General features: G+C 39.3%; 1 protein-coding gene across 2 annotated transcripts in view; it reads right to left on the bottom strand.

Moving 5' to 3' along the window:
* SLC35F3 (solute carrier family 35 member F3) overlaps positions 1–13,157 on the bottom strand; it is a 104,979-nt gene that overhangs the window by 20,033 nt on the left and 71,789 nt on the right. For both annotated transcript variants that reach the window (XM_035108427.3, XM_035108428.3), the window contains one exon: positions 3,107–3,431. In XM_035108427.3, coding sequence (XP_034964318.3) covers positions 3,107–3,431 — 325 coding nt within the window. The remainder of the gene's footprint in view (positions 1–3,106; positions 3,432–13,157) is intronic.

Below are 13,157 nucleotides of genomic sequence, written 5' to 3'. Positions count from 1 at the left end.
CTAAAAATCAGGAAAAACTTTCTGACAATAAGAACTGTTTCACAATGGAACAGACTCCCACAAGAGGTAGTGGACTCTCCTTCCTTGGAGGATTTTAAGCAGAAGTTGGATGGCCCTCTTTCAAGAATGATTTAGCTGAGATTCCTACATTGCAGGGGGCTGGACCTGGTTAGAGAAGGCTGAACTGAAATACCACTGAAGACCAAAACTAGAGAAATAAAAATGGCAAAGCTTTAACATCCTAATACTAGAATATAAACAACAAAATGGAAGGTAAAACCTGCACGAACTGGAAACAGAACTTTACAATAGGATGTCTGGAAGCCACAATAGGACACCTGGAAGCCACAATTGTACAATTGCTGATAAAAGTCTAAGCACTTGACAACTTAATAATTGAATAATCAGCTCCAAAGTGCCTGGTACTCTTTTTGACGCCTAACACTTAGAACCGTTGCAAAGAGAAGTTCAGTGAGAACTAAGTTAGGTGAGGAGCAGGACAGAGAACCTCTGAAATTTCTAAGTTTAGACAATTATATAGTCACTCTATCACCTGTAAAAATTCAATACTCATGCAAGTCAAAATTCAAGTAGTCAATAAAGTACTTGATAACCCTGAACATATCCATAAAGCCAAGGCCTCTATAAAACCAACAACACTATAAAATATTATATGAGTGAATCATCTTGGTAAACCTCATAGGCCATTTATTCTAAGTATCAAGTAACTCTTCAATAACATTTTAAACAGCCCCAAGACACCATGGATGTTCTCAAAACAGGTGTGCTATGGTCCATGGGGTCACGAAGAGTCGGACACGACTAAACGACTAAACAACAACAACAACATGATGTACAAAACAGATGACCAAAAACAAACAAACCAAATGACCATTATGTAACAGAAAACTTTGGGACAACCCTTGCTTAAGTTGTTAAAATGTATAAGAATTTAATGCATTTTTTGCCTTATTAATTAAATTAAGTTATGCTCTCATCTCTTTCAACCAGGCAGAATCAGAAATATCAATCCAGTATAGTATACTGTCAGTAGAAAACCAGGTTGGGGCATAGTAATGTGCTGACTCGCGTACTTGGACATATAAATCAATAAAACTGCTCCATAGCTATCCCTTCCCAGCTATGACCTCAACAGATCCCATAATCTAATCATAGTCCGCTGACTAGAACCAGTAGATGACTTTGAGATTTCTTGAAAAGCAGGAAGAAATGGTGAATAACGTAATTCTGTGTAGTTAATTCTCAGCCTGTTTCCTGTAGGAGGTTTTTGGCAAGAACTGAGGATCACTGTCACAGTTGTGTCATGATTTGATTTTGCCTGTAAATCTGTTTATGAATTTGGCATACTTAGGCATTCTGGAGATAATGTTGTACAGCTGAAGTGAGATTTAAATCAGGGATTTCCCAGATTAGTGTAGTGCCCCATGACTGCAAAAAGAAATAGGTTTTCAGCACTAAAGGCTAAACCAACCTCTCCAACCTTCCCAAGAAGACTTGGGAAGAATAAGAATAACAAAACCAATAAAAAGGGATAAATTTGCAGTCTCAAAACAATTCAATCTGAAGGCCAGAAGTAAAGCAGTAATATAGCAGCAATATGGTTGAAATTACAACATAAAAGCCAAGACTAACCTCAAATTAATTAAAAGTGGATGTAGCCAGACAGGTCTTTAGAGTCCCCCCCCCTTTTTACAATTTTTAAAATTGATTTTCCATAATTTTAAACAAATTGTCACCAAGTCAATACAAATTCAATACAAATTTAAAAAGCTGACTCCCCCCATGTCCCCTCTATTTTCCTCCCTCCTTTGCTGCTCCCAATAAAATAACTTTTCCAACTATCATTTCAAAATACATTCATCCCTTCTTCTTACACATCACCTGTTCAATTACCAAATTCTGCTATGACTTTTATACATTGTTACAACCTGTCCTCAAAATAGTCAAGTAGAGTAAATACTCTTTTACCTATCTATAATAGTCATTCATCAATTTTGATGGAAATGTTTCAACGTTTTAGAGTCCATTTTAAAACAATCAATGGGGGCGCTAGGTGCACTTCCCATAGGAGAGTGTTTCATGGTTATGGGGTCACTACTGAGAAGGACCTGTATCTTGTATCAATCCACCTGATGGACCTTACCGGCAGGTCCACAAGTAATGTCTCCATGAATAAATAGAGAGAGAGAAATATTGACCACAAATATATATTGTAGAAACTCAACTCTTAGAAAAATGTATAGATCAAATAGGAAAAGGCTAAAATATGAAAAAATTCTCATGAAAAATGCTTTATAAAATGGGAATCCTCTCAGCTGTGTAAGAAAATAATTACTACCACACCACATTCAGATATGTAAATGATTGCTTTAGTTTTCCTGGTTATAATGCACTTCTGGTTTCTAACATTCCCTTTACACTTTCTGGTTGCATTATGGAACTAGGGCTTTCTGATAGATATACTACCATGTCACACTAATTTTCATACCCATGTGGTGTGGCATAACAGCAGACATCATTGGACAAGGTACCACTCCGCCCCCTTTTATGTACATGTGCACTTCTGTTCCCCCATGAAAATGTCTGGAAAGAATGATGTCCTGGCAAACTGCATCAAATGTCAACAAGGATTTTTTTCATGGGGCTGGGGAATAACAGGGTTGCAAATGATATTTTCCTGGAAGCAATTAAAACTGAAATGTGTGCTAAACTCCCACTAGATTCCATAACTTTTTCAGATGAAGCTTTTACATTGTGTGAAATTCACATAAAACACAAACCTAATCACGTAAGGAAATGTCAGAAAAAAATGGAATAAAATTCTGTCTGAATGCAAGCTGAACTTCTTGAAGACCACTAGAAATATCAAGGGAAGGATACATTGGTGTTATCTGTGTTTGTAGCATGATGTTTTGAAGCAGCTGTAATACTGTTATTTAATTATTTACATTGACTGTTTCCCCACCGCCAAACCATTGCTATTTCCCTTTTTATTTCTCTTTATCAAACAATTCCTAATCATATCTTGTAACAATATGAAGGAGAATTTAATACAATACCAAGTAAAGCCATGAATCTGCCTTACCTGTATTTTTGTTGTGGAGACTGTTTTTCAGCTGACTTACAAACATGTCCAATGTAATACAAAGGAAAGAATAAAAAGTTCCAGTTTGTTGCAAACCATGTCAAAGTGAAGGGTGCATCAAATTTCTTAAAGGTCAGTTTTGCTAGCTGGGTTGAACCTGACCAGGAGGAGCAGACGCCAAGCACCACCAATACACCCCAGAAAATTTTCTTAAGCTGGGTCACAGAGCATGTCCAGCAACATCGGCTCCTTCTTCCACCAGCTTCCATCCCAGCTTGTGCCTGGGCTTCTGCTGGGGCTGGGGAATCATGGGAACGCTCATCCCCTGGGGAAAAAGGGAGAAGAGAAGACAAGATATGGATGTTAGAATCAGCAAAGAATATTCTGCACAATTTTATTTTACAAGCAGCAAATCCTGAGATACTTCAGGCATGGTTCTCTACCCAAGTATATACATGCTATACTTCTAAAGCACACTTGAAGCACATTTTCTCCTTCAAAGAATTCTAGGCACTGCAGTTTTTTATGGGTTGGTGGGAATGGCCAAACATACACCTATTTAGTTCTAACAGAGAAAGAATAAGCCTGAAAAAATAAGAATGAAGGCTAGAATACAATGAGTAAGGATATTACTGCCAAACCAGCCAGCAATCACAATAAATGCACGAAGGTATTAAAAGGAGACTTATAGCCAGTCCAAATATAATATCTACTATGTGTTTGATTGATTTTATCATTGGAGTACAACCAAAAAACATACAAAAGAGGAAGCCACCACTATGAGATGCATATCACACCATTAATATACATATTTGAAGAAAAAGAAATCCTAGAATTACTAGCAGCAGGTTTTACTGAGCTTTACCTGTAACTCAGACTTTATTGGCTTTGCTCTAGCTGGGTCACTTTTTAAATAGTCTTTTGAAAGCACCCGGTGAAGTCATGGCCATTTAGGAGCATAAGGAAATACAATTTCTCTTGAAATTTGCTATACCAATCACAAAACATATATATGCAAACTTTACTTGTCCAAGTGTTACATACAACTCTTCTGTGTGCACTTTTCAGCCATGTGTTAAATACACTAGCAAAGGTGTTTACATTGCAGAAATACTGTGACACACAATACTTCAAGTATCACTTTACTATGAAAATGATCTCACACATCAGGGGTTGAATTCCAAGGATGGTCTTCTGATCTCTTACTGGAAGGAGTAAAGCACATGCCAGACAAAACACACAGCACCATTTTGGGAAGTAGTACCTGGGCTCCCCAAAATGTCTTTCTGTTTGCAGTGAGCGTCATTAAAACTTCCTTCCCTACTCAATAATAGGGGGAAAAAACCACAAGTGTTGCTTGTTTCTAATGATATGCTTTCATACCATGGCATAAATACACTTCAGTCTCAAATGGATTGTTCATAATCCCTATACAACCTACTGTTTAGCCCCTGGTGTGTAAAACCATCTATAATGTCAGAGCAGCACAGCCAATGACACGAATGGAAACTGTGATATCTGGGATTTCTATCTATCTGGGATCTCTATCTTGCAAGAGTAAAGCATGTCCAACTGTGATACCAGACTAAGTAAGCCAATAGAATCAAGAGAAGTAAACAAATAGAGGGGATAGAAGCAAGGAAGAAAAATGAAAGATTCAACCATCTTAGCAAGTATTGCTTGAACTCACTGAACACTAGCCCATATCCTATACAATGAGATAAGAATGGAAGTAGCCTAAAATTATGTTTCCCTGGAAACCATAGCCTACTCAAATCCAAATAATTCCCATTGTGAATTATTCCTACTATCTTCACCTGATTTGGCATCATAACTGCACTCCTATCCCAAACCTAATTCTTGCCTTCATAAAAATATTTTATCCCACTGTGGGGGTGTTCATGTAAGCAGATCAGTGCCTTCTGAAGCTTTGTTCTTGGGTTTGCAACTTGTGGTTTGTCTCAACCAAGACAAACCACGAAATTGGCTTTTGGATGACATGGCTAAGATCACAGCAGTGCAGCAAACTGCAGGACTGTGAGAGGAGCACAGTAGCTGTGATCTCTTTGAGAAGCCTCATACTTGCGCACTTGTGCCAAGGCATGGTTTGACTTAGTATTATATGTGAACCTGTCCCCCTCCCTTGTTTTTCGTTCTCCCCGCCCCATTTCATATTCTTGGGTCATATTAAGCATCTGCCCAATTACCTGATGCTGTGGCACATTGCATATTACATTTCTCCCTCTTTGCAATGGCATAGATTTTGACACAGTCCCTGTAGCACAGGCATGGGAGACCTGCTGTTCTCCAACTGTTGGATTTCAATACCCACCAGCAGCAGCCAGCTTGGTCAGGGGCGATGGGAGTTGTGGTGCAGCAACTTCTGGAGGGCCACAGACTCCTGTTGCATGTAGTGACGGCAATCAGCACTACTGGTTCTGTGTCATCCTATGCCATCAGAAGACACTATAACTAACAGTAGTAGAAAGAGAATGTGGGCCATGTGTCTGTCTATCCAGATATTTCCAGAAATAACATAGGAAAGCTAGATGTTATGCATCCTTTTCTGGCAGTACACTACTGGACAGGAACATTACTTGCAAAAATAAATGTGCTGCCATTGGACTAAACACACTAACCAAAGTGGGAATGGGTGTTTTGAATTATTGTTTCATGTACCCTTGTCTTTATTTAACAGAGACTAAACAAATGGCCAGCTCTGAGAGTCCTGACTATCTGACTGATTGTATACACACATTGTGGAAGGATTAAGTGCACACACCAAAAGGAAGGTCCTCTGCCCTTGAATTATAAGAATCACCAGTAGAAGATGTACTGTATATTCCTGCGTATAAGACTACTTTTTAACACAGGAAAATCTTCTTAAAAGTCGGGAAGTCGTCTTATATGCTGGGTCATATTTCTTATACTGCGACTATATCCCAAACTCTATATTTTAACTGGAAAAGTTGGGGGTCGTCTTATACGCCCAGTCGTCTTATACGCCGGAATATACGGGTATTTTAACAAAACTGATGAACAGCTTATCCCACAATAAATGTTGAAGAATTCCAGATTCTATGTTGTTTTTAATCTGAGAGGCTAACAGCATCATGAGAGTTGCTTCAGTCAAGTCTATGTGATTAATATTAGATAAACATGAAGTAAGGAGCTTGAAAAGGATCACAGCTAGAGGCAGAGATTCCTGTGCAGAGTTATACAAGAATAAATCCCAGTTACTAAGCCAGATTTAATAGCAGCATAATTAATTTTGTTATTTAGTAACTAGAAGAAAAATCTTAACTACAAAGACAGGATGATGAACACAGAGAGTAGTCTGAGAGGACATATCTGTGCAAACTTTAAAAAATAAATCCTTTTGCCTTAAGAGCTGGATTGGAACTCTCTTAAGTATTCTTGTATATTTAGTGGACACAGGTAAACTGAATGGATAGAACTGAGACTGGGCTTTGCATAGAACTGCAAGCGGGAGAATGAGAAGCGAATGAAAGAGAAAGGAGGATGCCTGGGTTTGTTTGCTTTCTGGGAGCGGTGGGATCAATATTGAATTTATTGTATTGTTTAAAATGCCTGTTTTATTATTAACTGAATTGTATGATTAATGTTTGTTATCAGTAACATCATATTTTTGTTATTAATGTAAGACGCAGTCCCATATTAGAAATATTTGAAACAAGATTCCCTAACAGTGAGCCTTTTATTTGAGGAGAATGCCTTAAAACCCCCACAAATGGAATCTCAGATAAGTTATGTCCATTAATACAACTATTTCTGAAGAACATTCCACACACTATGCAAGTACACTTTTTACATTTCATTTGACATCTAGCATCACTTACTAGGGAGACCATTAAAACCGCATCAAAAACTTTCATGTATTTGCTATTATACTTTCTAAAATCACCACTATTACTATTCTTTAATTGGTGCCACATATCAGTCAGAAGATCTATTTGACTGAATCTTTATTTATCATGAAAAGCAAAAATTCAAACACCCTACAGGTGGCATAATTAACAGAAAAGACAACAGAAAGTACTAGGGTTGCCATATTTTGAAGAGCAAAAAAAGAGGACACTATGACAGCCATTCAAAGCAAATAAATGCAATTTGTCTCAAATTTTACCCCTGAAAAAGAAGATGTGTCCTGGAAAAAGAGGACACATGGCAACACTAATTAGTACAAACTCAGCAAGAAGCATACTGATGGCCAGTAATAGATTATCTACCTAATTTAAGGAAAAACATTAGTTGCACTGATGGAACTAATTTCGAAGGGCAGCTTAGGAAAGTCAATTTGGAACAAAGAAATGGCAGACAAAAATGGTTTGTATACACCAGCCACTTCTCATTCCCTTTACAGGTTTCCCAGAAAGAAAGGAAGAGTCATTGTTTACAATATATATATGTGTGTAACATGTACAACACGAAACATTTTGTTATGTGAGTTGTTCTCTTGTTCCGAGTTTCATTTGTAAACAGTGTTTGAAGTACTAGCTCTTGATAAATCAAACAGTGGTTACTTGATCAGCTGCATGGGAGATTGTATAAATCTGCACTTATTATCCAGGATTAATTAAATAGCTGCTGTGTGTTTATGAAGAAGCAAAGTTGATTCAAATAACATTAATGCTCTCCAGCTTAGAATAAAGAACACTGAAGACAAAGAGTAGAGCTTCTTGTTTTTATGGCTTAGATACACAAAATCTGGGACCTATTGCCCCCATTTTAGATTGGGAAAAAATACAAAAGGTTTACAGTTGTAAACGATACAATGGGTGAGAAGTACTCAGGTAGATATCTCAGAATAATAAAATAAAGCTTTGCCAATATGCTATTGGGAAATAAAATGAGAATCTTTGTGGAAGGTTTGATGAAATAAAGATACACAGTGAATTGGGAGCTTCAGAATGAGCATGAAAATAGCTATAAAACTGAAGTAATAATGAAACTTGGAAGATGATAAAGGGATATATTTGGCACAACAACAAAAATAATAATAAGAGTGTGTGTCAGGAAGGAAAAACAGAACTAATTTCTTTTTCATTTAATATGTTTCAACTGCTTGTGGAAATTATGTGTGTTACCAAAGTTTAAACACACACTCTCTCTTATGTATGAACACTCTCACTGATGTTAAGCCTCAGGGGACAACAGTTAGTTTTATTATTTCACACAGTGTAAGGATGCTGAGTTTCTCAAGCCAGGTGACCCAGCAGTGAGGACCTAGTGTCTGGTTGCCTGTCTCACCAAGACAGTATGTCTGCTGAAAAGAGTGCAGGCTGACCTGTGTTGTTTAAAGGTGACACCTGGATAGCATTACAAGCCCTAGCAGTTGACTCAGCACCTTATCAGGAGACCCAGGCAACCAATGTATTAAAACCTCAGCTTGATCTTTGAGCATCTTGGTTCCTAGTGAGAACAATGTGCCAGACTAAGCACCTGCTCAGCACCCTTTCCTATATTCTGTCTTTGCAACTTGGCTACCTGCCTTCTTTTTACTACTCTGCTTACTCTGGCACATCCGCTTGTTAGCTGCTGTCTCTGTAACCTAACCTAACCTTTGCCATTCTTGGCTGCTTGCCTTTGGCCTCCACCTAGCTGATGGTTGGTTCCTTTCTAACTTTGGCTTCTGATCCTGTTAATAGGATGCAATTCCCCAGTGAATCCTGACACAGAACCCCATTTCAAGATCTTAAAAGTATTTGTTTAAGGAAAAGAAGTACAAACGGAGTTCTGGATTTATAGATAAGCAACAACTTTCAGCAAAGGTGCTTTCTTGAGCATTACAAGTCTCGCTGCAATTTACTTTACAATACACTGCTGATAATGGTATAGTAATGCAAAATGCTACTAGAACCCTGTTGAAGGGTAAGTGGCTTAGAGTGGGAAAATGATGGTGGTGAGGAACCATATTACCCCTCTCCCCATATTTTACCCACTCTAAAAATCTCCTTTCCTGAAACAGTTTTTTTAAGGGTGTTGAGGTCTCTTACATGCATTCACATGTAACTCATTGCTAGTCCCTTTTGATGATGTCAAAAGACATGGAGTTAATTTATAACAGTTCTTTTCTCCCTTCCAATGCAGCATCTGACCATTATGGGCTTACATACAGAACCCCAAGCATTAGTAAACTCAGGCTGTTTTACAGTCATCAAGTTCTTAACAAGAATCAAGCCCAATGTGAAAAAGTGAATCTCATAGAAAGTCTAGCTGTATTTTAGGCACAAAGAGATTGTAGGAGCGCAACCACACCATGTGCCATGTGGGGAAGAGCTGCTACATATTGCCCCCACCCCAAAGGAAGAAATATTTAAAGTATTACTACATGTCACCCCAATCTCCATGAGTGGTGAGAGATTCCATGAGTTGCAGGCACACTTTCCAGAGTCTGTGTTCCCTTTTGGGAAAATGGGGCACAGCAGAGACTATGGTGTCTTTATGGTATATGGTTTTATTTACACATATGTACAACCTGCATCTAGATGGAGGGAGTACAGAGCATTCACATCCTATGAGGGTCTGGCTTTCTCCATAAGGGCAGCATCAGATTCCAAGGACAGCAAAAAGTCTTATTCTGTGTTTCTTTGTTCCAGCCTGTCATCCCCAGTTCAGTTGGAATTCTGCCTCTCCTTCTCCTTCTCTCTGCTAACAGACTCCAAGGACCTCCCCCACAGCCTATGTCATTCAAAGCTGAAGCCCTAAACCTGGCCTCTCTGCCTGTGCCCATTAGCACACAGCAAAGAAGTGCCCCCTCAAATATTCATAACAGTGTGAAGCACTGATTTACAGGTACTTAATTATTCATACAGATAACCCCAACTAACAACAGGCAGAACCAAGAGCAAGTACTAAACTTCCACACTTTGTTTTCTCCTTGTTATTCCCTATCAGTGACATTTTAAACACAGCAACACTTGAGAGTGGTGAGTAATCTCACAAACCAGGTGGTTTCCTGGGTCAATGCTGACCTGGTTCCCATAGTCAGATGGGTAAAAAGGTCAAGGTATAGGACCCCTGACAGTTAAGTCCAGTCACAAATGACTCTGGGGTTGCGACGCTCATCTCGCTTTACAGACCAAGGGAGCCGACGTTTGTCCGCTCCGCAGATAGTTTTTCCGGGTCATGTGGCCAGCATGACTAAGCCACTTCTGGTGCAACGGAACACTGAAACCAGAGCAGTGCACGGAAATGCTGTTTACCTTCCTGCCAGAGCGGTATCTATTTATCTACTTGCACTTTTGGGGTGCTTTTGAACTGCTAGGTTAGCAGGAGCTTGGACTGAGCAACAGGAGCTCACCCCGTTGCGGGGATTCGAACTGCCAACCTCCTGATCGGCAAGCCCAAGAGGCTCAGTGGTTTAGACCACAGCGCCACCCACACTATCAGATGCATAGTATAGCTAAATTTCCCAGGAACTAAATATCTAATGCACTGATGTCAGGGATCTGGGAAGAGTGCAGAGAGAAGAAATGCCATTGTGCAATTGCAGAAGCACAACCAGACGCCTTCATCTGCCCAGGCAGACAAAACATGTTTCTCCCATATTGGTCTCTACAGCCACAGCAAGCGCTGTAACCTACTAACAATTTGACTCCCGCCCCCATTATCTCCCAAGACAGATGGATGCCAGCCAACCAAAGATGTCAGCTAAAGAGAATTTCCCAACTAAAGTTCCTGTAGCTGGACTACATTAATACTTCAAGATACCAGATGAGCGATAGAGAAGTGAAGGGTAATTGTTCAGCACTAGAAGTACTAGGAGAGCCAGTGTGGAGTAATGATTAGGGTGTTGGACAATGACCTAGGAGACTAGGTTTCAAATCCCCACTCAGGCATGAAGCTCACTGGGTGACCTTGGCCAGTCACTATCTCTTAGCCAGTGTGGTGTAGTGGTTAAGAGTGGTAGATTCGTAATCTGGGGAATCGGGTTCGCGTCTCCGCTCCTCCATGTGCAGCTGCTGGGTGACCTTTGGCTAGTCACACTTCTTTGAAGTCTCTCAGTCCCACTCACCTCACAGAGTGTTTGGTGTGGGGGTGGAAGGGAAAGGAGAATGTTAGCCGCTTTGAGACTCCTTTGGGTAGTGATAAAGCAGGATATCAAATCCAAACTACACCTCCTCCTCCTCCTCCTCCTCCTCCTCCTCCTCCTCCTCCTCCTCCTCTTAGCCTAACCTGCCTCACAGGGCTGATGTGAGGATGAAATGGGGTGGGGGTGGGGGAGAGAACCATGTACCCTGTTTCTCATATTTTAAGACATACCCATAAAATAAGCCATGACAGGATTTTAAAGCATTCAAGGAATATAAGCCATACCCCGAAAATAAGACATAGGCACAGCAGCAATGCCGGCCGTGGCAGGAGGAGGAGGAGGAGGGAAAAAATAAGACATCCCTTGAAAATAAGCCATAGTGTATTTTTTTGAGGAAAAAATAAATATAAGACGTGTCTTATAATATGAGAAACACGGTATGCCACCTTGGGCTCCTTGGAAGATAAAGGTGGTCTATAAATTAATTAATTAATAAAATAAACAAAGTTCATTTAAACTTTTTTTTTTACATTTAGAAAATCCTTAAAGAAGCAATATCCCAAGTAAAAAGAAGGCTGATAATTTATTTCAAGCCTCGTTCCCCAGGACTTGTCACTGATAGGAAGAAGGATGGAAAAGGAATAGCTTTTTGATAAATTAAGGAGGACAAAACTCCTTAATAATAAATAATAATTAATTATTATAGAAGTTTGCCAAAAGATCCACATTTTAACGCTACTGCATGGTGGCAGGTGCTGAAGGACAGCAATTCTTCACCAAGAACTTGAAACCTCTTTTAAATCAGTTCTGTTTTTGCTGATGCTAAGTTTTTAATCTTTGTAAACTATTTTAAGAAAAAATATATCCCAGGCTAAATAAATAAAGGTATTTCAAATTAATGTACAGAAATCTTACAAGAGGAGTATTATTTCTGGCAGACATAGCAGCTGGAAACTGAGTTGTGATAGTAAGGGAGACAATATGAATTGCAGGTTGTATATTACAGTACTCAACTTTTTCTAGTGACTGCACCTGAGACTGCAATTCCATCTATGCAATTCCATCTATCTGGGAGTAAGCACCATTTAACTCAATGGGGCTTACTTCCAAGTAGACATGCATGGCATTATGCTGTACAAAAAAGATTTCCAGGCTATGTTATGGGAAACACCATTATCAATAATGGTGGGGAGTTTCTCTGAAGGACAGTTTACCCACAGCTACAGATTTTCTCCTGCAATGTGCAAGCACCACAGAAGACATTGGGCGATGGGCATGTTTTAGGATATACTCACTTTACCTTGATCAACAACTGTCCTGTGTAGCTGTGTGTGTGCAAGGATATACCTGAAAAAAATGAATATCGTTTCTGTGGAGGACAAACTAATGTTGAAAATGTTTCCACCAAGAGAGAAATATTGATGGCCACTGGAAGAAATTGGAAGAAATCACCAAAGACTGAGGAGCATTAGAAATTCTGCCTACCATGATCTAGGGCCGAATATTCATTGTGGAGCAAGTATAAATCTGAAAATAATTAGCAGGAAAATGTAAAACAGCACAGTTTTAGACAGTTGTTTCACTCAGTATCCAATTCCTCTGTCTAGACCTGGATCAATCTTTCAATGGCCATGGGAGGGGCAACCAGTGAAGCAGCTGCTGACTTCCTGCTAAGTTCCTACTGCAGAATCATAAGCATTTCCATTCTAGCACCATTCTAGTGAGAAAAACTACCACCATAATAATGCTTCATGCTTTTGCTGAGATGAAATAGGACAGAGTACATGAACCTTCTTCCCTCTTGAAGTAAATCATCCCTCGAGCAACCTCTACACTCATATTTTCCAGGAGGAAAAATATACTGTTGATAAAATTTTGTATACTGTGTGAAATAACAAGCGTAGCACATACATGGTTGATACCGGTAGAAGAAATTTTCAAAAGACTTTTAAATTCTGCATATTAAGCAGTATAGAAATACATGAAGTAATCAAA

This window comes from Zootoca vivipara, chromosome 3 (assembly GCF_965207765.1).
Source record: "Zootoca vivipara chromosome 3, rZooViv2.hap1.1, whole genome shotgun sequence".
NCBI lineage: Eukaryota > Metazoa > Chordata > Lepidosauria > Squamata > Lacertidae > Zootoca > Zootoca vivipara.
Note: the sequence above shows the minus strand (reverse complement) of the source record. Positions and strands in the feature narration are given on the sequence as shown.